Raw genomic sequence first — 26,483 nt, 5'->3', positions numbered from 1 at the left:
CGCGACACTAGTGAGGATACGCGGTAAAGGAAAAAATTTAAATATCATGGAAAAGTTTATTTATTTCCATAATTACATTGAAAAAGTTAAACTTCCATAGATTATAGATTCATGGCCCACAATTTAAACAATTTCAAGTATTTATTTACTTATTTTTACATAATTTGGGCTTTCCAGCTCATACAATCCACGAAATTAGGAATTCAACAAATCTGAATACTGTGAAGGAATCACCATTTACTTCCTAGTTTTTGAAGAAAAGAAAGAAAGAAATTAGGGTCATATTAAATCAATCAAAATATGGTACTTTCAAAACGATATGTACATCTTCAATCATGAAGTCCACTAAAACATTCTGGTAGACTGTTGGGTTGACCTTGGATTTAAGAAAGCAGAGTTTACCGAAAACCTGCACTGGACATTGCACCCCAAATCATGACTGAATCATGTGGATATTTCACACTGGACCTCAAGCAGCTTAGGTTCTGTACTTCACCCGTCTTCCTCCAAACCTTGAACTTGATTCCCGAATGAAAGGCACACTTTACTTTCATCGGAAAAGAGGACCATGCACCAATGGCCAATTGTCTAGTCCTTATTCTCCTTGGCCCAGTTGAGACGCTTCCTACGTTGGCTCAGGCTCAGAAGTGGCTTGACCCGAGGAACCCGACAGTTTTAGCCCATCTCTCGGATGTATCTGATTGTGGTGGTTTCTGAAGCTTTGACTCCCGCCTCATTCCGCTCTGATAATCCGCGGAAGCCCACGGTCATCTCTTTTGATGATGCATCTTCTCCTGCCACATTTTGTCCTTCCACTAGACTTTCCATTGATATGCATTGCCACAGCACTGTGAACAGCCAGCCTCCTTAGCTATGACGTTTTGTGGCTTACCCTTCCTATGGAGGGTATAAATTATGGTCTTCTGGCCAGTTGTCAAGTCTCCAGTCTTCCCCATATTGAACCCAACTGAGACAATTGAACCAAACTGAAGAAATTTAATGACACCTGGGGAAACCTGTGCAGGTGCTTTGAGTTTAGTAGATGATTAGTGTGTGACACTCAGTTTAAAACATTAATGACCTGCAAAATTTGGGCTGATTTCTTAACAGTATTACAATTTTTTGAATTCCTGATTTCGTTGGTTTTATGAGATCGAAGCCAAATTATGTAAAAATAAACTAATAAATACTCTAAATTGTTTAAATTGTGGGCCCTGAATCTATAATCTATGAAAGGTTAACTTTTTGAATGGAATTATGGAAATTAATAAACTTTTCCAAGATATACATTTTTTTTGGAAAGGGTCTGCATATATATTGTGTAGCACTTATGTTGAGCAAGGATCCCCACTGGCACCAGGTTGCCACCAAGGACCTTATGAGTGGCCCACAGCTCTGCTCTAAAAATAGCTCACCAGTGATGGGAATGTTGATATTAATTTATTTATGTATTTACAGTATTTTACCTTGAAAATTGAACCTGTTTATTAATGTAATGGTACAAAATATTCCATATTTTGTTTAAAAATGAAATATGTTGTGTTCAATGGAGAAAAAAAAGTTGTTTTTAGTTACACAATTTTTTCAAAACAATAGGTTTTAGAGCCGTAATTGCTTTTTTGCGATTCCATGAAACTGCAATAATTTTGTTTCAGGTTAGCATACCTTCTGAACCTGATACCGGTCCACTAAAAGACTAACAGTATATGTCAAATTAGACAAATTAGGAACATATAGAACATTGTCTTTTCATTTAGCGACTGATAAATAAGCCAGTATTGTTTTTGTAGTTTTCTTTTCTTTAGGAATTCATGCTAGACCAATTAGATGATGATCGATCCTTATCGTCACACAGCTTCAAGTTGGGAGATTTAGTTGTTCAGATACTGTATTCTTGGCAGATAAACACAACCCAAGGTCTTAGTATGGATGTTGACAGCACAACTGAAAAGCTTGCAATTAGCTGGCCTGCACACAATGTTCTATTCTGCCCTAAAAAGCACATCAACTGGAAACATAATTCAGATGTCTTATACGTCGGCCAAGTTGAAACCATATCAGGCAAAGAAGAATGGTAGACACCAGTCAGTATGTGTAAGATGGAGGGATGTCCCTACTCAGGAGGTGAGAGGCAGTCTGTTCAACGTGGACGACTGATCGGTCACATCAACGCCGCAGGACAGCAATGACGAATCACTCACTGTATTCCTCCCCTTCCACTCTTCTTTCATCACCCTCTTTTCTCCGACTCCACTCCCGAACATCATATGATTGTTTATACGGAGCCCCCCCCACCTCACCCGCTCTCCAGCCCCCTCTTCCAGTCCTCACAGGGAAGCACTCTGCTGGACTTAATGCAGCAGATAAAACTCTGACATCTGCTCAGCCTACTTACCACAACCGCACAATCTGTAGCCTTGCTGGGAACTTGACCACAAAAATACACCGCTCTCTGTTTGCCCCTCTATCTGAATAGACCTCTGGACAGCTGCCCCTTTAGGTCCCTTGCTTACAAGGATGCACAGTCTCAAATTATAAAAGGGAGCAGCCCAGCTTCGCTAATCAACACATTGAATATTTCATGACAATTCCCCACCATCTGGATTGTCCATCTTTAAAACGCTTAATCTCACACGCTGCCACCATATATTGTGAAATAGTGGCCTCAACTCTAACGGACGCAGTGCCTTAATTAGTCACCAGTTGCATTGTCTTCTTAAACAAATAAATGTTTCCCATGCTATATGTTAGCATGCCAACTGTTAGCATGTCAGTTTATTAGCAATTCTCATTTGTACGAATAGTATGTGACTACAGATTACATTGTAAAATAATTCTTAATCTGCCATAACACTTTGTTGACTGATGTTGCTGTCTTGCTATACTGTATGATAGCATGGCAACTGTTACCATTTCTTCAATCGTCATTACATAGTACCAGACTAGTGCTTTTTGTACTAGGGTTGTTATGTTGCTACAGTGTATGTTAGCATACGAGCTGTTAATCATGTGAGCATACAATAACTTTCCGTTAGAGATCGCACTGATACCCAACTACAGGGCAAGATGTAAAATCTTGGTTTGCCTTCGTGCTTTTTGTACACAGAGTGCTACTTTGCTAAATACTGTAATACAATACCAGCTCTTAGTATGTTTACAATTATCATATTAAATAGTAGCTGGTGTCAAATGCTTATCATTCTGCCTTAGTGCTTTTTCTACTCAGGTTGCTCTCTTGCTATACAGGTATGTTAGCATAACAACTGTTATGCTAACATATAGCAAGATAGGAGGCACTGCAATTACAGGACACTTCTGATGTTTATTGTCCATGCGAAACGGTGTCAATTCACTTACTTGCATATGTCCGCAGACACACACCCCTGGGATTTATTCGCTGGGTGTGGGGCCACTCACTCATTGTAACAAATAACTGATAAATATGTGAATTTCGGGTCCACGACCTCTGTCCTGCATGCTTCCCCTTCTGTCCCTGTCCTGTCCAGTCTTGTCCTAGCTTGTCCTGTCCTTTCCTCACAGGGTGTAGCATGACTGCCCCTTACAACACTCAATTCTAATCTGTCATTATGGTGGGTGTATAATTATTTACTTTCCTCATCTTGTTTATAGCTAGTGTCTTGTCTTTTGTTGTCTTCTTTTCCTATACTATTTTGTTTCCTTTTCACACTCTCCTTTTTGTTGTTTCTGTCACTCCACTTTAAAAACTTTGTTCTGTGCGACTGAACGATAACTCAATGTGCTTTACACAATTAAAAGCATTAAAAACAAATAATAAAAAAACAGCTTATAAACATTTAAAACGAAGAGAAAAAAATTATAGGGATACAGATCCTCCTTTCTGCTTGACCTAGTCAAATAGGACAAAAAAAAGAAGAGAAGAAAAGCATAACAACTCTTAGCATTTAGTCAGTTCTCAATAGAAATAGTACTCTAGGCCATAATACAAAAATCCGTATTAATCTGCCTTAGTGCTTTTTGTACTCAGGTTGCTGCTATCTTGCTAGATATTAGCATACCTGTAGTTGACTGACGACTGGTTAGATCGTCTGCCTCACAGTTCTGAGCCTGTGTGGAGTTTGCATGTTCTGCCCGTGCCTGCGTGGGTTTTCTCCGGGCACTCCGGTTTCCCTCCCACAACCCAAAAACATGCATGGTAGGTTAATTGACGACTCTAAAATGCCCGTAGGTGTGACTGTGAGAGCGAATGTTTGTTTGTTTGTATGTGCCCTGCGATTGACTGGCAACCAGTTCAGGGTGTACCCCGCCTCCTGCCCGATGATAGCTGGGATAGGGTCCAGCACTCCCGCAACCCCTAGTGAGGAGAAGCGGCTCAGAAAATGGATGGATGGATAGTTGATATTAGTAGTAGTTCTTATCAGTTTTCATTTGGCATAGTTCCCAAATACAGGGGATGTAAATTCTTTATCTGCCTTAGCACTTTCTTTACACATTTTGCTATCTTTGCTTATATATTTGATAAGCTATTTGCTCGCATACCAACATGTTAGAAAACATAGGTTTTAGCATGAAAGCACGATCACTGAGGCACGAGATGTTCAGAATAAACATTGTGTCCACATGTTGTTGGTATGCTACAGTATACTGTATGTTAGCTTTTAGCATTATATACATTTCTATACATGCAAGGCTAACATTAAAATAGTTGTACAGGACAAATGCCAATAAACCTTCGGCATCAGGACACAAGTCAACATACTTCATCTCTATCTTTAGAAACGGTTCCATATTTAATGCAAAGAGTTCAGTCCAACTCTCACTGGAGCAAGCAGTTCGCAGTTGAGTGTGAAGTGGCTGGGATGAGAATCAGCACCTCCAAATCTGAGACCATGGTCCTCAGTCGGAAAAGGGTGGTGTGCCCCTCTCCGGGTCGGGGATGAGATCCTGCCCCAAGTGGAGGAGTTCAAGTATCTTGGGGTTCACAAGTGAGGGAAGAATGGAACGGGAGATCGACAGGCGGATCGGTGCAGCGTCTGCAGTGATGCAGACTTTGTATCGATTGTATCGATTGTATCGATTTGTATCGATCGTTGTGGTAAAGAAGGAGCTAAGCCGAAAGGCGAAGCTCCCGATTTACCGGTCAATCTACGTTCCTACCCTTACCTATGGTCGCGAGCTGCGGGTCATGACCGAAAGAACAAGATCCCGGATACAAGCGGCCGAAATGAGTTTCCTCCGCAGGGTGTCCGGGCTCTCCCTTAGAGAGAGGGTGAGAAGCTCGGTCATCCGGGAGGATCTCAGAGTAGAGCCGCTGCTCCTCCACATCGAAAGGAGCCAGAGGAGGTGGCTGGGGCATCTGATTCGGAAGCCTCCCGGACCCTCCCTAGTGAGGTGTTCCGGGCATGTCCCACCGGGAGGAGACCCAGGGGACGACCCAGGACACGCTGGAGAGACTACATCCTTCGGCTGGCCTGGGAACGCCTCGGGATCCCCCCGGAAGAGATGGAGAGTGGCTGGGGAGAGGGTAGTCTGGGCGTCCCTGCTAAAGCTACTGCCCCCGCGACCCGACCTCGGATAAGCGGTAGAAAATGGATGGATGGATGGAGTTCAGTCCTCGTGTGGCCCAAGTTAAAACTGGTCTGCTAGGTTGTTTGCCGAGAGAGGGCTCTCACGTCTGCCTGCTGTAAATCCGCCTCCCCCTCTTGGAGAGACGAATTGCAAGCAATTAATACAGAGACAGCTTTGGAGGTCACCACAAAAGTGTCTCTTCGTATTGACTTTTACATTCCCCCTGTCCTCTATTAGCTCAGCCTTCCAGGGTTGCTTTGCGTTTATTAATAATTGCTGGGTGTTGTCAAATTTGACGTGGCGGGACCACATTTTAATATCTGACAGAAACGGGTAGAAAGTATTTGTGTCCCTAACGTCCTAGATGGGTTGTTTCACAAAGCCAAATGAGAAAGCGGCCAGTAAAAAAAACAGGTGACAGGTCTAAAAAAGTAGTATATGTCAAAATATGTCCATTCGGCACCAAGTCAACAAGTAGAAAACAAAGTAAACAGGACTATTATAAAGAAATCCAGAAAAATGACAAGAACTGAAGTGCCGGTACAATTTTTGTTTTGTTTGGTTTTTTGACAATTGTGCAAAAAGATGCAGAGTCGTCTAGCAATGACCATTGTGTAAAGCGCGATGAGACTTCAAGAAATGTATGCACTTCAAGAAATGTATGAAGTTTAAAGTGACGAGTAGTGTGATAATATGGGACAATGTTGAATGTGCAACTGTTGCAGATGCTAGTCAGGCACATGAGTGGCCAGTATTGGTCAACAACAGATATGCAAATAGTGCAGCGTGGCAAGACGACTACAGTGAGTGCACGAGTAATATATAATTGGCCCGACAGAAATATGACAACAAACTCAAGATGAAAAAATTGGGAGCATGTTGCAATGGAATTGTAAGTTAACAGTTTAAGAAGTTAATGGCAAGAGGAAAGAAGCTGTTGGAATTTTTGCTTTAGTTTGCATTGTTCGGTAGCGCTTTCCTGAGGAAAGGAGCTGCAAGAGGTGGTGACCAGGATGTGGAGGGTTCAACAGGATTTTGCATGCTCTTGTCTTAGTTCTGACAGCGTGCAAGTCCTTAAGGGAGGGTAGGGGTGAACCGACAATATTTTCAGCAGTTTTGGTTGTCTCCATTGGTCCTTTTTTGTGGCAGCACTAAACCAGACTGTCATGGAAGAACACAGGACTGATTCGATGACTGCTGTGTTGAACTACTTCAAGAGCTCCTGTTGCAGGCCAAGCTTCCTCAGAAGCCGCAGGAAGTACATCCTCTGCTGGGCCTTTTCGAGGATGGAGTTGATGTTGATCTCCCACTTCAGGTCCTGAGAGACTGTAATGCCCAAGAACTTGAAGGTCTCCATTGTTTGACACAAGGTAGCTGGACAGCGTGAGGGGCAGCTGTGGCGAAGGATGCCTCCTGAAGTCCCCGATCATCTCTACAGTCTTGAGCGTGTTCAGCTCCAGGTTGTGTCGGGTGCACCACAGCACCAGGTGTTCTAGGATGAAGTGCAGTCCCATGTTGACTGCATCATCCACAGAACTTTTTGCTCAGTAGGCAAACTGCAGGGGGTCCAGCAGGGGACCTGTGACGCTTCTTGACCACAGATTTCAGGGCGACAGGCCTGTAGTCATTCAGACCCGAGATTGCAGGTTTCTTGGGGACTGGGATGATGGTGGAGTGGGGGGTTGATCCCTTGTAATTGGTTAGCGATTGTAATGCAACTCCAGACTAATTTAGAGTCGTTAGCGGTAAACCGTTTTTCTAACTTTACTGCATAGTTTCTCTTTGCAATGTTAATTTCTTTAGTCAGCTGGTTTCTAGCACGATTATACAGGGCCCTATCCCCACTTCAGTATGCGTCCACTTTAGTCTGGCGAAGTTGCTGAAGTTTGACAGTGAACCACGGTTTGTTGTTATTGAACATGCGAAATGAATTTATTGGTACACACACCTCTTCGCAGAAACTGATATAAGATGTGACAGTGTCCGTATATTCATCCAGGCTGCCAGCTGAATTTTCAAAGAGACTCCAGTCTGTGCAGTCTAAACAGCTTTGAAGTTCCATCTTTGCTTCGTTGGTCCACTTGTTCACTGTTTTCACTGTCGGCTTTGTGCATTTAAGTTCTTGCCTGTATCTCGGTATTAAGTGAATTAAACAGCGATCAGACGAGCCCAGGGCTGCGCGAGGTTTAGCACGGTATGCGTTATTTAGTGTTGAATACCAGTGGTCTAAAATGTTATTATCCCTGGTAGGATAGTCGATGTGCTCCTTGTATTTATGGAGTTTGTGGTTGAGTTTAGCTTTGTTGAAGTCCGTGAGAATAATGAGGGGTCAGTCTAGGTTTTTTTTTTTTTTTTTCAATTTCGTTTACTTGTTCAGTGAGCATTAGCAGTGCTGCATTTGTGTTAGCTTGAGGTGGAATGTAAACACCGGCGAGAATGAACGATGGAAACTCACGAGGCGAGTAGAATGGCTCAACGTTCAAAAGCAACGACTCTAAATCCGGGCTGCAGTGTGTGCTGAGCTCGGTGACGTCAGTACACCATTTTTCTTTGATATAAAAGCATATCCTGCCTCTTTTTGTTTAACCCGATAACTCCATGACGCGGTTTGTCCGCTGAAGATGGAAGCCGGGAAGCATTACGCCGCACAGGCGGAACGTCCGAAGTCTTTACTGGTCTTTGTCAGAAGATGAAGCTCATCCTTTTTGTTAGATAGGGAGCGTAGATTCACGAGGTGGATCAACGGGAACGCCAATCTATATATATCCTTTCTTGCGGAGCTTAACTTGGATGCCGGCACGCTTCCCCCTTCGTCGCCTACATCTCCATGCTCCAAAGACCGCAGCCGCCCCACCCCCGGTGAGTAACTCGGGGGAAAAAACTGAGCGGATTTGCAAAAGGTGGTGAAAGAAAGTCCGGGGTAGACTCCCTGATATTTAGTAAGTCTTCCCTTGTGTAAGTGAGTCGCATAATGTCTCCAAAGATGAACGAAAAACACAAAAACATAGACAATACTAGAGAGCACTTAACCGAGGCGTCCACACGGATAAGCGCCATCTTATATGGATCCAGCATATATTGGTGTCAATCGTGAGACTTATTCACCAGTTCTGATTAAACTGCTGCTAAGGAAACATCAATGCAAATTTCTTGGTAGTAGCCAGTGTTTAGAAGCTGACATGGGCTTTCTGTTTTTTAATTTAAACATCATCTAGCCACACACGCCACTTCAATGCAGTAGGTTGATAGAGATATTCAGGTTGAACCAACATTGCAGTTGAAAGAAAGTAGGCCAGTATCTAACCCCTGCCTTACTGGCAACATCATCCTGCATACTGAACCACAGTTGCTGCACTAAACAGGCCATCTGTAAAAAAAAAAAAAAAAAAAAAATTCTAAAATGATCACCTCCAGTGGCTTCCCCAGTCCCGAGGGAACCTCATCTGATCCGCAAAGAGCTCAGCTGTAACCGAACAATAAAGGCCAAGCATGCACACTGGGTACTCACCAAATCCTCGTTATTTAGGGTGGAGCGGTTCACCAGAGCGAACGAGATGCCTGCCTTTCGAGCAGTGAGGGTCTGAGAGCAGAAGTGGAACAAGATGCATGTGATGAGAAGAGAGAAAAGCAATGACCTATTTTTGAGAGGTTTTCTGGAATTTATCATAGCCAGACAATCGATTTGACAAGTGAGTAAAAAAAAAAAAAAAAAAGTTAAAAAAGAAGAGTAAAAAAAGAGTTTAAAAAAAATAAAATAAAAAAGCTATCCATGCACAACTACAGCTTGGGACTTGGTGAAGAAAGAACAGTGATTGCTGTTAGTCCAACAACAATATTTTATTATTTAGGGATAAGAGTTTTACTAGTTTCTAAAACATCAAAGCAGAACACATGATATTGTTTGTGAATACATTGGAACCTCCGCGCAACACTTCTAATATCATACAATACAAAGAATAATAGAAAAATATTCCTATAAAGCTGCACAATACAGGCTTTGTATCGAGACAGTATGCCTATCTCACGTCGTTTTCTGTGTCTTATTTAGCGACACCCTGCTGTTTCGTGCTCTAAAATTGAAAGCCCGGGTCCTATGAAGTCATACAATTTAAAAATTCTATCAAAATATTTTAGAAAACCTTTCTAAAGTCTCACATAACAATGAGTTCAAATTGAGACATAATGGATATTTCGTAAAACTGGAGTTCACCGTTAATGAGGTCTAGGCGAGTGTTATTCTTTGTCTTCAGCTTTTTGTGGCTATGCTATTTCTTGGTCTAAAATCCAATATTTACACAAAAATGTTGAGAAACATATGTACAAAACGTGTGAAACGTTAGTGTATTGTGTGAGACCTCAGAATACATAACAGAACTGAAATGACAGAACTGAAATCAAAGGATTTACTTTCGGCAATGTTTTGCTTTTATTTTTTTCAGGCTTGCCAAACAACGCGCAATGCAGCCTGGATAAAATGAAAGCTCATGTGTTAAGGCATTTTTTAATTGGCTGTTACATCTGTAACGTTCCCATGCTGTGCACTTGGAATTAAAATCTTGAAACACAGCAAAAATTGTGGCTGATTGTCAGCCACTAATGAAAACTAGTAACAGAACCCTACACCCTGCACAACAGTCGGGTTTGGCCGCATCGCTCGGTGTGCGACGGACCCAACTAGTGTCAATAGAAAAGAATGTAAGAAAAGAAGAGTACAGTGTCATACCAAAAGTCAGCTAATTCGTGTTAAGTAGGAGTAATGTGTAAGACTCCACTGTCACAGATCGGAACTTATAAAAAATAAGGTAGCGTTTTGTTGTTTTGCCATTTATCAGTGGATAACTTGGTGGTTAATAACGCAAATTGCATTTGCATTACATATTTGTTGAGCCTTCATTTGCACTGGTTTTACATTTTTGCATCTGCTAACAGTGGTTAACTTGTTCTCATACTTGTATCGCAATTAAGAATGTTAAAATGTCATTTGAAAAATTGCCTGTAGCCTACAGTTAATAAACGTTTTGATCTCGATGATCGAGGCACTGGAAGATTGTTTTTATTTTTTGTCCTATGAGAAAAAATTGTTCCACAACTTGTACCAGCATCCTGAAACAGATCGTGTTCCATGTTTAGAGGTCCCACTGTATTGCTCAACTTGAGCAGAAACAAAAAGGAAGCTTACCAAAGCCTGTGGTTTCCAGGAAGCCACCAAGTGAGAATGAAAGAGAGACACAAAAAGAATTAGACAAGTTGCAGGAAGTCAATTCGGACTGAAAGCACTAACAGCAGAGTAATTGTGTTTTCCATAGTGAGCTTACAAGTGCCTTAACAGCCATGCAGGACTGCTGATTGTTATGACTTAGCGCTCTTAGACAGATAACTAGCCGTCAGAGATTATAAAGCCCATTGCATGATTTTTTTGTTTTGTTTGTTTGTTTGTCTTTAATCCATCCATGCACTAAAATGTTACTCGATTGCAGTCATGCTTGAGTTTTCTCTTTAGCTCGCTGTCGGGTGAAGCTTTTTGCTCATATGTTCTGCTGTATGCTCTGCACAGTCATTTAATATAAACATGTAGAAACACATACAGACGGACACACTGATGTATGGGTGAAGCCAGCTGTGCTACACTCACACACACACAAACACACACACCTACACACACACGCGAAAATGACTTATTTAAAAAAAAAATAATAATATCCACTGAATTTTTTTTACCCATTGTGGAGGAAGTCAGGTGACACAAATGCTACAGACACTGACAATAGCGGACCGGTCTTTACCACCAGCGTCTTGTGTGCGCAGCTCGGTTACGGTAAAGATCTACAGATGACTATGGACGATGGCGGAGGGAACCTCTACATGAACTGCGAGCGTTGATGTAAGTTTTTTTCTTTCTTTCTTTTTTAATCAACATGCACTGGCACTGCTGAGGTTGCTGCAGGCAATACGACATCCTGATATGGATCTGATGGGTGGCGATATCGATGCTTTTTTAATCAATTTCCATTGTTATTTTTATTTTTTTATTTTTTTTATTTTCTTTATGCGGTTTCCTTCCATTATGTGGGTGAACCCTGCTGCTGCTGCTGCCCTGAAGCAATCATACAGCAAATGGGGCGCAGGTGGGGAGCGGGGGGGACAGTGACAAAGGAGAGGCATGACAGGGGACGACGGGCACCAATTGTTTTGCTGACTTCATCCCACGTGTAAAAGGCTTGTCGAGCGTCACTTTTACATGATTTAAAAGCCTCACACCGTTAAATCAAAAGTCAATGAAGTCTCTCCCGTATATATATTTTTGGGTTGAGTTGTCAACATTTCGAGTTAAATTCAATAAAAGGTCGCCAACTAAAGTCACAAAAAAGGCTGAAATCTGACAACTCACTGAAAAATATCACCCATAGCTGTGATGGGTCTATGTAGGAATGGCAAAATATACACGCAAAATCCCAAAAATAAACAAATAAATAAGACGACAAACCATACTTACCAAGACAATGTTGGTTATTAATTTAATGAGAGACATGGACAAATACAGCATCAACTCATGTTGTTCACTGTAATATATAAACATTCATCAGCATTCATAGTAAAAAAAAAAAAAAAAAAAGCATTCAAATGCATTTATACCATTACTGTAAAAGGGTCTCCATAATTGTTAAAATAAGAATTAAACATGTATTTATATATTTATTTATTTATTGGCTACGGCTAAAGTCCACGATGATGAGAAACATACAGCACATTCACAAGAGACAGTCACAGACAAACAAGAATAGACACGTTTGTCGTTTTCGGTGAGATATGGCAACCATGTGCCGCTAAAGTCGAGCGTGGCATTACTGTTGGGTGTGTTATGACACATTATGTGCCAATAAAAACAAATGGAGGGGAGCATCACTGGGACGCAATGTCAAAACACTCTCTCTTGGGTAATTTTTTATTTATTGCAATACCGAATAGCTGGACTGCTTTTCTTACATTGACTGAAATACAAATTTTGGTCCTAGTTGTTTAGGCATCACGTTTTAATATACTCTAATTTAATTGTAGCTGCATCACTGTAGTCCCCGCAAGCAACCAGTTTACACAGCGTATGTGATCTGGTCCAGTAGAGGTTTGCACTTGGGCTTCATCACTTCATTTTACAGTGCAACGCAGGAGTACAGCAAATGCCCTGAAGGTGACCATAACTGGAGCGATTGGATACATTACAGTATAAGACACGTACATTGTACCCAGGCATGACGTAAACTTTTTGGAATTATTTCTAGTCATTTGGTTTATTTCTATAGTGCAAGGTGGCTGTTATCATGAATAACTGGCGAGAACTGCAATCACGGTAATCATATGACATATATCATATATACGTTGCACATGAAGTCACTGATGGTGTAGTGGTGCACTCGCCTGACTTTGGTGCGGGCAGCGTGGGATCAGTTCCCACTCAGTGACGGTGTGAATGTGAGTGCGAATGGTTGTCCGTGTCTATATGTGCCCTGTGACTGACTGGCGACCAGTTCAGGGTGTAGTCCTGCCTTTCGCCCGAAGTCAGCTGGGATAGGCTCCAGCGCCCCGCGACCCTAACCAGGATAAGCGCTGTTGAAAATGGATGGATGGATGGATGGACGTTGCACATACGCAGGTGTCCGAGTGATGCACGGCCCTTTTAGGCTGTGGTTTATTTCTATTATTATTTCTAGTCTTTATTTATTTGGCGAGGTGTCAGTTATTATGATTAACTGGCAAAAGGAACGATCCCATGAATCATATGGCACATACACTGTATTGCCAAAAGTATTCGTTCAGCTGCCTCGACTCACACATGAATTTAAAGTGCATCCCACTCTTAATCCATAGGGTTTAATATGACATTGCTCCACCCTCTGCAGTTATAGCAGTTTAAACTCTTCTGGGAAGGTTTTCCACAAGGTCTCCGTTTATGGAGATTTTTGACCATTCTTCCAGAAGCGGATTCGTCATGTTACACACTGATTTTGGACGAGAAAGCCAGGCTCTCAGTCTCTGCTCTAATTCATCCAAAAGTGTTCTATAGGGTTAAGCTCAGGATGTTGCAGGCCAGTCAAGTTAATCGACATTAAACTCTCTGATCCATGTTTATGAACCTTGATTTGTGCACTGACACATGTTGGAACAGGAAGGGGCCGTCCCCAAACTGTTCCCACAAAGTTGGAAATGTCCACAATATTAGCCCCTGAGCTCCAGGGAAAGGAACACTGAATGGTTCAGTATACTAAGAGATTTTAGACAGTCAAATAGTTTGGGGATTGCCCCTTCCTGTTCCAACATGTCTATGCACGAGTGCACAAAGCAAGGTCCTTTAAGATATGGATGAGAAAATTTGGTATGGAGGAACTTGACTGGCCTGCACAGAGTCCTGCCCTCAACCCGATAGAACACCTTTGGATTGATTTCGAGTGGACAGTGAGCCAGGCCTTCTCGTCCAACATCAGTGTGTGACCTTAAAAATATGCTCCTGGAAGAATGGGCAAAACTTTCCAGACGCTCGCTCCTAAACCTTGTTGAAAGCCTTCCCACAAGAGTTGAAGTTGTGACAGCTAAAAAGGGTGGACCAGCATCATATTAAACCATATGGATTTAGATTGGCATATCCCTTAAAGTCATACTGTATGTGAGTCAAGGCAGTTGAGCTAACACTTTTGGCAATATAGTGTAGGTTGCACACCCATGTGCCCACATGTGACCGAGTGTGCCATGGCCTTTTTGGCTCTATGGAGTCTTTCTAGCCTGTTATATCTACTGGGCAAGGTGGCCATTACCATTAATAGTCATACCTATCGATTACAACACAGTATCTTAAACAATCTGAAGATGCCTGGGGGATCCATGTGTTCATTTGCAGGCATCCATTTCTTGTTTGATCTCCCCAGAACCTTTATTTTTGTTTACATCTCTGCGGAGACTACATACTGTTGTCTGAATGAAACGGTCTTTTCGTTATTCCTCACTTTTGTTAAATATTGATCAGGTACCTATAAAATGTAATCAGGTTGCCACTATGGCATCATTTCTATGGCGTTCCTTCAGCCTAGACTCACACAGCGCAGAGTTTCACCAGCGTGGCGCAGCTAAAGGTCACTCAGATAGCTTTGACATAAATCACATACAACCCCGTTTGAGGCAGATGACTCACCAGGTCTCTGACAAGAGGCACTGTCCTCTTGCGGCGTAAATCCGGCATGCTGTCAATGCCGTAAAGAATACTGCCGGCCCTACAGAAGCAGACAGATTTAAAATGTATTAATATCATAATAACCCTAGACATTGAGACATTACTCCCTGTGTGATCTATTGATTTACGCGGAGCAGCGAATGCCGTCGATCACGCCTCTTGCCATCACCTGTCTCACCTTTGGATGCGACTTCATTACATTCCATTGTGATACGGCTGTAGTTTATCTAAGCTACATACAAATGTTTTTTTTGTTTTTTTAATTTCTGTCTTTTGGTGGCAGGAAAATTAAAAACACCAAGTTTGCAAACAATGGCAATTCCTGGTGTGCTTTCAGCTGCATGCTACTATAGTCTCAGTTTTATCGGAATGGGACGCGGGGTGAAGTAATTTTGCCTTATTGTTGATCTGATGTGAGACTCTCCAATCACCCTCGAATTTTTATTTTAAGTGCTTGCCATTTAGTGGTTTTCTTCATAATTAAAGACTTTCATTTTTTGGGGGGTGGGGGGTTGTAAATGACACATCATTAGACTGTTCTGCAGGGTCAAATAATTTACATAGGAAAAAATAGCATAATAATTGAATGTTTCGAATAGTAGTTCCACCAGAGCGTCTTGATATACATGGCAATCTGTATTGAATTGTGGCTTGGGACATTTATTTACTCAAACTGCAGATGGGGGAGGCTCTTAGAGGTTATGCCTTTATCTGTGCAAACCATATTTAGAATAATATTAAACAATTTTACTGATATATTTATTACATTTCATGTTCAAGTTTAAAAAAAAAAAAAAAGAGCCTTGTGGAGAAATTAAAACACGAGGTTCCCCGGAGTATAAAACGTATGCACATTGTGGCGGGATCACATGTCAGAGTCGACCCGAACTGCTAACAAACACTAAAAGACGATGTAACCACATAATGTAAGATCATCTATAATACAGCGCAGGAAACTTGCTTAAAACGTGGTAAGTCTCCACACCTTCATTCATCTAAAAGACTGTTTACATGCTTTGCTAGATGCTGCTGTTTTGAATTGCAACAGAGTTCAAACGAACTCGTTAATGCCTCTCTATGAACTATTTTAACAGCAGTGGCACTTTTTAATCTTAATTGGAGAATGGTGTTTTGTTTTTCTTGAACGGATGACACACCCGGCCACGAATTGATTGTCTGGTATTACGAGAGGGATGGCCATTATTTTTAGGAAATAATTAATTTGACTGCGGTCATGAGCAAGAGTGTAGTTTCTCTGTGATGGATGCCATTTTTTTGAGGCATGGTTGGTCTTGTGTGTGTACATAAATATTGAATTTCATCTTTACGAAATGATCAATTTCGCTCAATACAGGCGGTCCTCAGTTTACGACAGAGCTGTGTTCTTACTGCAGCGATGTAAGCTGAATATGTACCGATTGGAACCTCGATTTAACGGACTCCAATTTAAGGGATATCGGATGTAATGGACAGAAAATAGTGTCCAGTTGTCACTCAAATCACAGTTGATTTACAACTACAAAATTATTAGGACAGCGATTGAATTGGCTATGGCTGAACTTATCATCCATAGACAGCTCTGGTTTTCGTTACTTACACCTCTAACGAGTATAAAATCCAGAGTCTTCAGAATCACAAATGTAATCTGAGTGCTATTTATTGTTTGAACCATTTTGTATCGTCTCACAACTTCACAATTGTTTGCTTTACATACATAGACCTGGGCAATATAACCCACTTGAAAGTCACATGTTCCAATATTTTTTGCTACATGAAAAATGGGGGGGTTCAAACAAAATCTTGTGAGTTGTGTATCTGATCCAGATATAAGAACCTAGAAATAAAAGCTAGAATATTGATTAAGGGTCTCATATTCTCTGAATGTAAACCCCAAATGTATTCAGTCTAAAGCAAAAGTAAAGGAATTGGGTTGACTGTTCCAATACTTTGTGTTTATCTCGCCCTATTTCACAAATTATAGGGGGCATGTTGCCTTAACTAATTGGGGCGGCCTGGCAGAGAAACAAAAGATTCCTGTCATATTTTGCTACCTCTGTTCATAGAATTAAAAAAATAATAATAGCCCGACCAGAAATTGCGAAGCGATTAGATGAGCAAGTGAGCCACCACTCACCCTCCAGACTGCAAGCCGAGCACTTTGGGGTCCAAAATGCTGCGAGGCTGCAAGAAAGATGACAAATTCAGTGTTAAGAAACCACATGCTCCAAGCTACGTGGCTAATCATAAAACAGCTCATTCATAACAAAACAATCCCACATTCGGAAGTCAATTCGGGATAAAATAAATGATGGGCGAGTAGTAGGAGGAGGAGGAGGAGGAGGAGGGAGAACAGCACAGCGGGAAGGGAGGGAAGCACCAAAGGCAAAAATGGACCAAATTATTCCACATCAATGTAATTTGTGGGCTCAAGACTGAAAATGATGTTGCTCTTGGTGCTTTGGGCCCGGATTGCCTATTGTGTAATGCCTCCTGTTCACTGACCAAAAAAATATGACACACACAAATTCCTCAGGAATGAAAAGAGTAGGAGTAGTGAAATGGGTTGGCACGGGATGCCGACATTGATTTTTTAAACATGCGGGATTTTCTTTTTAACACCTGACAGACAAGCCCATATGTTCGTTACTTCACTTGGGCTCTGGGATGTCACATCTCACAGTTTTGACACAAACACATGCACATGCGTTAACATCACTTGTACAATAATAAACAGTGACTTAAAACCTGAGTATCCAAAGCACTGCAGTCTGAAAGGAGAAAATGATACATGTTATTAAGACTCCTGGGAACTTTTTAATTGTTTAAAAAAAAAAAAAAAAAAAAAAAACCTTGGCATGTAATAATCTTTTCACAGGATCACTACATGCTGTTTGGGTACATTTGATGTTTTGACATATTTAAGCAGAATTATGCTCCAAAATGTGAACCAAAAAAACAGGCAAGTGACTGATTGATCTTTACAAATCATGTAAATGTATTGCTGATCAATCACATACTGAGGCAATTGAGGTGCAATGGAGTGCACAAAATTGTCTGAAACCCGTTGAATAAGCATCAACTACTTTGCTGCCTAAACAACAACAACAACATGAAGCCACCGATGGGAAGTTGTGCTCATTCTATACTATAGCGACTCCTCCAGGCAGCATTATTGTGTGGTCCACTGACATGGACACCGGCGTTCATAATGTTCAGGGAGATTCTTCCATCCTATTTCAAGTGGTATTTGTTCGGAAAAATATGTTTATTTGAAAAGTATTCAAATAATCTTTAGTTTTAGTTTACAACCTCAATTCCAAAGAAGTTGGGACGTTGTGTTAAACATAAATAAAAACAGAATACAATGATTTGCAAATCATGTTCAACCTGTATTTAATTGAATACACGACAAAGACAAGATATTTTATGTTCAAACTTAAAAACTTTATTGTTTTTAGCAAATAATTATTAACTTAGAATTTTATGGCTGGAACACGTTCCAAAAAAGCTGCTGTTCCTGAGCCCATGTAGTGACATCCTTTACACGTTGATGTTGGTTTTTGATGCAGTGCCGCCTGAGGGATCGAAGGTCACGGGCATTCAATGTTGGTTTGCGGCCTTGCCGCTTACATGCAGTGATTTCTCCAGATTCTCTGAACCTTTTGATGATATTATGGACCGTAGATGATGAAATCCCTAAATTCCTTGCAATTGTACGTTGAGGAAAATTGTCCTCAAACTGTTCGACTATTTTCTCACGCACTTGTTCACAAAGCCTCGCCCCATCTTTGCTTGTCAATGACTGAGCAATTCAGGGAAGCTCCTTTCATACCCAATCATGGCACCCACCTGTTCCCAATTAGCCTGCTCACCTGTGGGATGTTCCAAACAGGTGTTTGATGAACATTCCTCAACTTTCTCAGTCGTTTTTACAATCTGTCCCAGCTTTTTTGGAACGTGTTGCAGCCATAAAATTCCAAGTTAATGATTATTTGCTAAAAACAAAGTTTTTCACTTTGAACATTAAATATCTTGTCTTTTTAGTGTATTCGATTAAATATAGGTTGAACATGATTCGCAAATATTTGTATTCTGTTTTTATTTATGTTTAACACAACGTCGCAACTTCATTGGAATTGGGGTTGCATATCAAACTCAAGGCCTGAGGGCCACATTTGGCCAGCCACACCTTTTTATGTGGCCCATGAATGCAAATCATTTGTGTCAACTTCCGTGATTCATGCTAAAAACTGTACTGAAATTTCAAATCGTTATATGTAATAAATAATAATGTTGAAATATTGAAAGCATTTTTTTTGTTTTGTTACTCAACTACTTTTACAGTAACTTGACTTGAACAAGTCAAGTACTGTGGTGAGGCAATAAAACATTTTTATGGCTTCACACTTATAACGGCCCTCTGAGGGAAACTGGACCAACAATATGGCCTGTGACAAAAATGAGTTTGACACCCCTGTTTTAGTGTGAGGATAGGAAAGTAGACCTTGTTGCTGTCTTTCTCTGATAATTTATTATCACTTTGGTGAGAGACAAAGCTAGATGTCTGTGGTTGGGGAGGGGGCAGTTGCATGAGACAGATGATAACTGCCTGTTCATGTGTTTATATATATGACCTCGCTTAAGGCGAAACAGACAGACACTTTTTAGAAAGCAGTCATCAGGTTGTATTTGAACAGTCTCTTTTTTTATGTTTATGAAATTATATCTCTCATTATTATCAAATTATGTATCTTGTCTCTTGTCTACTAAAGAGTTGACTTCAAAAAAATTAATCAATGAATTCATCAGTAATTTTGTCCATAATTTAACATATACCCACCCTTACTTTAACAATCAATTTTGAAGTTGCTGCCTTGTACAGTTCATACAGAAGTATACAGGCGCATCTCAATAATTTAGAATAATTCGGAGAATGTAATTTATTTCAATTAAAAGAGTGACACTCATATATTATATAGATGCAGTGAAATATGTCATGATTGTAATTTTTTTATACCTTCCAGGTCATGAAAACCCCAAATTCACCATATCAAGAAATTAGAATAGTACTTAAAAAAACAAAATGATTATTAATATAAAAATAAAAGGCCTGTAAAGTATTTTCCTATGTGGTTAATGACTCTGCATATGAGTGTTGTTTTTTAAACGAACTACTGAATAAATGCACCTTTCTACCATATTCTATTCCATTGAGGTATAGAATGGAGCATATATCTTCATGAAATCATGCTGATGACTCAGGAGGGCTGAGATAAACAACCACCACTGCACATAAAATTCCATTGATCAATGTAACACGATATCAACAGCATCTCTGATCGAACGCATGTACCTGATTTAACAGGCGTGTTGACACGGTACATTAGGTGAGCGCCACCAGTTCGGTATCGTATAGACATTTTTGCAGACCAACCCGTGAGAGCGCAGACTTGACCACAGAGACTAAATTAGTCCACTATTGATCTGCGTATCATAGATGGCAGTCCTATCATAATCTAAATTACAACCAACTACACACAGGGTAAGAGGGTGATTAAATTGCAGCTGCAATTAAAACAACCCCAGGCAATTTTGTTTGCTGTCGACATGCTGTCAAGGGGACTGTTCAGAAAATAATAGCGGCACAGTGGACTTGAAAGTTAGCACCTATGATGGTATTCATGACTAAAGATTAAAATATAAATCTGAGTATATCTATTGACTTTGAATGATGTGTAATTCGAAATGGCAGTTTTCCCAGGAATGCAATCACCTAGCAAAAATACCAATGAAATAAAACTGAATGCTGACTGGTACTACTGGTCAAATGGCTGCTTATGTAATATGAAATGAAATGTATGAAATCAAAATGAATAAATAAAAATAATAATTAATAATTAAATGTCAACCTGCCCCCCATTAGCTGTGAGCAATAGACAGCATTGCAGTGATCCAATTGGACAAAGTGCTGTGATCTTACTTTGCAAATACAACTCCTCGTGACTATCGGCAGCAGTGGGGGCGACATTGGAACAATTTGATTGGACGCAAAGTCTATGATATTCCAAAATACAGGTACCTTGTACAATAAAAACAGTGGTATGTTGACATACGAAGTTCATTTTGTTCCGTGACAAAGCTCGTAACTCAATTTACTTATATTTCTCGTCAATATTCCGTATTACAGATGAATTGAAATGCCATTACTCTATTATTACTCTATTCTACCCACCCCCAGTATGTCGCAATGACAAAATTCACAACAACAAGCGCTGCAGTGTTTGTATGTGTGCCTTTAAGGAGGATGGCCTTTAAGTGGCTACCGGATTTGAGGTTTGGCTTACTCTAGTATTTGTGTGTTTGACAGCTTGCACGGTTTAAAAAAAAAAAAAAGCTGAAATTATATTGACAACTGTTGCTCTCCTTTTTGTTTCACTTCACTCAAGCAATGGTGTATTTGAACCAGTACTATTGGTTTCTGATTGGAGATGTCATCAAGTGCATAAAATGCAATGATCTGCCTAGTTACCATGAAAATATGAAACCTAGAGACTGTGAGCAGCATTGGGGATGAGATAGAAGCAATCTGATTGGATGCTAAATAACTGCTTAGAGCTTCCATAATTCCATTGAAAATTATCTAGTCATGGTTTTTTCATAAAAGTCCATGATTTTTGTAAAGCAAGGTAAACACATCCAGTGATTTTTAACATCTTAACCACTTTTTAAAATAAGACAATCGGTAAGTGTGTGCATACTGCTATTACAGTCTTCAATGTAATCAGATGACCAACACACAACACCACACAGATAACGATGTATCCACGGCCCATCGTGAGTCTCTGCCCACAAACCAGGTATCTGTTGTAACACCAAGTCTGATGGCAAATACAAAAAAAGATAAATTAAATTCTGCCCATGTGCTGAATTACTCAAAAGGAATAAAACACAAACGGCTGTAAACTTCATCATCACCTTTTCCTTCGATTCCAACATGGTAATAAAGGTTCTTGACTAGTTGAGAAATTAATCTTCTTGATACTTTGCCAAAGCCTATTTGTAGAAGATGTGTTTTGCTCAAATAACTGTAATTCTTTCAATGCCCTGCCCTAATTTGAGTTTGTTTTATAAAACTTTTCCCCCCCTAATTCGATCAATCCTGGTGGTCCCAATGGAGGTTTTTGTCCTTTTTGTATATAGGACATGGAAAAACTATGCAGTGCAATTTCTTGGCTTCCTGTGTCCAAAGCCACAATATAACGGATGTAACTGCACCCAAGCAGAGGAGCAGCACTCAGCTGGGTGTGCAGGCACCGTGGACAGCAATCAGCTAAGCTACTGTGAGCCGCAGCCTGACAAGATTGAGCCGTCGCTCGTCCACAACTGCACTAGATAAAGCCTTACAGCCCGCCGAGATGAACCTCATTTCACAGGTGCCTTAAATCTCGGGGAAAAAAAAGTAACAAAGATAGTGCCCGCGGTCTGTTCCCGTTCTGTGGGCAAAGTGTTGCATGAGCAACAATCATAGTAAATTTAGCATCTTGGTGCCGACACGTGAGATCACACCTCGTGTGGATCAACGCTCACCAAAGCGAAAAAGCCTGCGTTTGGCTGATAGTGGAAAATACACAACACCATCGGCTCCAGGATGGACACAACAGAGACACAGTAAATATATACTGGTGCATTTCTATTTACTCGTACAGGCAGAGGCGCGCACACACAGGGGAGGAGGAAAAATCCTCAGAGCGAGTGAAACAATCGTTACGTAATCAAAAAAACAAGCCCCCAATTCAGTAATAGCTGCATGACACAAGGCTCTACTTTAGTGAAGCACTTTAACCTTGTCTCAAACTGATGAAAGGGGATTTTGCCGATGCTTATCACATTAGGCCACATCTTAATAGATGATTTAAAAGTGCCATCATGAAATACGGAGGAGCGGAATAGTAACAGTCGTAGCGGATATGCTCCTGCAATTGGATGTGCCACAGGGACTCCCAACCACTTGATAAGCCCACTCCTCCACGCTGCCCTGCTGTGAGACGGCCACTAGGAGAAAACCTGGTGGACGTGAAGTGGACTTCAATGTCATTTGCAGCTTCCCCTCAAATCTTGATTCCTGGCTTCAAAAGAGTCCTTCCCCGACCAAAAGGTTGAGGCACCCTCCCTCCAAGAAGACTATTTGGTTAATATTCAAACATGCATGTTAGGCGCCACTTACTGGCGTTGAGAGTAAGTGTAAATCCAAACCCGTGGACTCGCCTTTGGGTTTTGTTAACGGAAGATAAAATATCCGTTTTGATATCTTACGAACTCTGTAGAAATATTCCAAATGTATGCCTTAGTGTCTGTGTCACTATTTGTCAGTTTTACAGGTCCTCTGCAAGATTTTGAAAACGGTTCCTCGTGATTTTAAATCAAACAGTAGGAAATGTTGTCTTGAACAATAAGCAACCGATCTGCCATGACCAAACTTTAAACAATGATTCTATGTGTGAGAGTACAAAGTTTGGAAGTGTTTTAGATTAATATGATTTTAAACCCTTCATCCATCCATCCATTTTCTGAGCCACTTATCCTCACTAGGGTCACTAATTATTTTTGGGAAATTACTAGCTTCACACGAAATCCCAACTTTGCGCTCTCTCGCTCTGACTCTACGCAGTAAACGCTCACGTGTCCAACTTTAGTCCAATACACGATGTTCTATTCCCCTTTTCGTACGCTGATTTTTTACCATTATTAGTGTTATTTTCTTTCTTTAGTTAGACCCTTTAGTGTTTCCCTTTAGATGTCATTAAATATACCATAAAATTCCACTCTTGTTTGTATTTTGTGTGTGTTTAAGTAAACCCCTATCATCTAGAACTCAAAATTTCATAAAGTGTAGCAACCTTAAGATTACGAGATTGATAAAAAGGTTTCTCGTCATTTTTTCCTAAAGTTTATACTTATAAAAAGTGACGTGGTGCACATTTCGAGACATTAGTTTGATTTTAACAATTAAACTTAAAATTTTGCCACGCCCAACAATGAAAAATATCACAAAAATGAATCCCTGACATATGTATGGTCATCATTTGTGACCCTGCTATAGTGCAGATTTTTAAGTGATTGTTTTTTTATTGGTCTTTACAGTGTATTGGGAAGTCTGAATTCAGAGTTGCGTGGCTTCTGTGTAGTACCACATTGTACCGCAACATGCCAGGCAGTACTGAGGTCTTCTGGAAGACATCCAGTGCAACATAAAACAGAAGAAGAAGAAGGAGCAGAGAAGATCCCCAACTAAATTCTAGGATTAATCATTCTTTCCACCTAGCAGAGAGAATACATGCCTATGACTCTGACTTCTGGTTCCAGGTAAGGTAAGGAGGAGTTACTCTTGTTAATGGCTTACGTATCATAAACAGTAACACTGATCGAGCCATTAATCGTTCTTATTTTTGTGAAGCGGAGAGTAAACTATTAATTCGACTAATTTTTTACTCCTGTCTTGTCAGCCATAAACATCTCCACACTAACATCTATGCCCTAAGCCCGTCGAGGGCTTTTCGCATTTTATGTTAGCATTAAGCCTGCAGATGTTCATTCGACAAAATTATATCATTATGTTCTCTGTCATCATCGACTGCAGTGTAGAAAGTGCACACGAGCCCCCATAAAGATAGTAATAGCACCGATTTTTTTCTCTCACGTAGGCAGGACTTGGCATTACACTTGTCAGTTGGAGTTCAGCTCCGTGTACGTGGGCCATGCAGCAGACAAATTGCAAAATACTACCAAAGTCTTGAAAAAGAATGACCAGACAAACAATCACCGATTTTGACGGATTTTAAAATAATTGACGATAATTTGAGCAACACCATAACAACAGAATGAAATATGAGTATAACTTTGAACAACATAGAGTGGGTACGGAAAGTATTCAGACCCCTTAAATTTGTCACTCTTTTTTATGTTGCAGCCATTTGCTAAAATCATTTAAGTTCATTCTTCCCACATTAATGTACACACAGCACCCCATATTGACAGAAAAAAAAAACGGAATTGTTGACATTTTTGTAATTTATTAAAAAAGAAAAACTGAAATCTCACACACCCATAAGTATTCAGACCCTTTGGTTAGTATTGAGTAGAAGCACCCTTTTGAGCTAATATAGCCATGAGCTTTTTTGGGAATGATACAACAGGTTTTTCACACCTGGATTTGGGTATCATCTGCCATTCCTCCTTGCACATCCTCTCCAGTTCTGCTCAATTGGGTTTAAGTCAGGGCTCTGGTTGGGACATTCAAAAACAGTCACAGAGTTGTTCTGAAGACATTCCTTCGGTATTTTAGCTGTGTGCTTAGGGTCATTGTCTTTTTTGAAGGTGAACCTTCGGGCCAGTCTGAGGTTGTGAGCACTCTGGAGAAGGTTTTTGTCCAGGATATCCCTGTACTTGGTCGCATTCATCTTTTCTTCGATTGCAACCAGTCTTCCTGTCCCTGCAGCTGAAAAACACACCCACAGCATGATGCTGCCACCACCATGCTTCACTGTTGGGATTTTATTGGACAGGTGCTGAGCAGTGCCTGGTTTTCTCCACACATGCCACTTAGAATTAAGGCCAACAATTTCTATCTTGGTCTCATCAGACCAGAGATCTTATTTCTCACCATCTTGGAGTCCATCAGGTGTTGTTGTTTTTTTAGCAAACTCCATGCGGGCTTTCATGTGTCTTGCACTGAGGAGAGGCTTCCATCGGGCCACTCTGCCATAAAGCCCCGATTGGTGGAGGGCTGCAGTGATGGTTGACTTTCTAGAACTTTCTCTCATCACCCGACTGGATCTCTGGGGCTCAGCCACAGTGATCTTTACCTCTCTCACGAAAGGTTCTTCTCCCCCGATTGCTCAGTTTGGCAGGATGGTCAGCTCTAGGAAGGGTTCTGATCATCCCAAACGTCTTCCATTTCAGGATTATGGAGGCCACTGTGCTCTTCGGAACCTTAAGTGCAGCAGAATTTTTTTGTAACCTTGGCCAGATCTGTGCCTTGCCACAATTCTGTCTCTGAGCTCTTCAGGCAGTTCCTTTGACCTCATGATTTTCATTCTCTGACATGCACTGTGAGCTGTAAGGTCATCAACTACTTTGCTGCCATGTCCCGGCCACGTCCTTTTCTCTGATGATTCCTGCTGAGTCATCTTCTTGAAGGCGAGACATCTTCCTTTCTCAAAATCGTCCATAATACTAATGCAAGCTAAGCAAATAAATGATAACTTCTACAATATATTTAACAATAAGAAACAACAACAGCATGAAGCCACCGATGGGAAGTTGTGCTTATTCTATACTATAGCGACTCCTCCAGGCAGCATTATTGTGTGGTCTACTGACATGGACACCGGCGTTCATAATGTTCAGGGAGATTCTCCCATCCTATTTCAAGTAGTATTTGTTAGGAAAAATATGTTTATTTGAAAAGTATTCAAATAATCTTTAGTTTTAGTTTACAACCTCAATTCCAATGAAGTTGGGACGTTGTGTTAAACATAAATAAAAACAGAATACAATGATTTGCAAATCATGTTCAACCTATATTGAATTGAATACACTACAAAGACAAGATATTTAATGTTCAAACGGATAAACTTTATTGTTTTAACAAATAATCATTAACTTAGAATTTGATGGCTGCAACACGTTCCAGAAAAGCTAGGACAGGTGGCAAAAAAGA

The 26,483-nt window shown here is 40.6% G+C and overlaps 1 protein-coding gene across 1 annotated transcript in view; it reads right to left on the bottom strand.

The window, feature by feature from the left end:
* LOC133397492 (protein unc-13 homolog C) overlaps positions 1-26,483 on the bottom strand; it is a 183,860-nt gene that overhangs the window by 128,883 nt on the left and 28,494 nt on the right. The window contains exons 3-7 of the mRNA XM_061668459.1: positions 17,510-17,532; positions 16,899-16,945; positions 14,726-14,804; positions 10,863-10,868; positions 9,056-9,127 (exon numbers count right to left, since the gene is read on the bottom strand). Of these exons, the coding sequence (XP_061524443.1) occupies positions 9,056-9,127; positions 10,863-10,868; positions 14,726-14,804; positions 16,899-16,945; positions 17,510-17,532 (227 nt within the window). The remainder of the gene's footprint in view (positions 1-9,055; positions 9,128-10,862; positions 10,869-14,725; positions 14,805-16,898; positions 16,946-17,509; positions 17,533-26,483) is intronic.

Source organism: Phycodurus eques, chromosome 2 (genome assembly GCF_024500275.1).
Source record: "Phycodurus eques isolate BA_2022a chromosome 2, UOR_Pequ_1.1, whole genome shotgun sequence".
NCBI lineage: Eukaryota > Metazoa > Chordata > Actinopteri > Syngnathiformes > Syngnathidae > Phycodurus > Phycodurus eques.
Note: the sequence above shows the minus strand (reverse complement) of the source record. Positions and strands in the feature narration are given on the sequence as shown.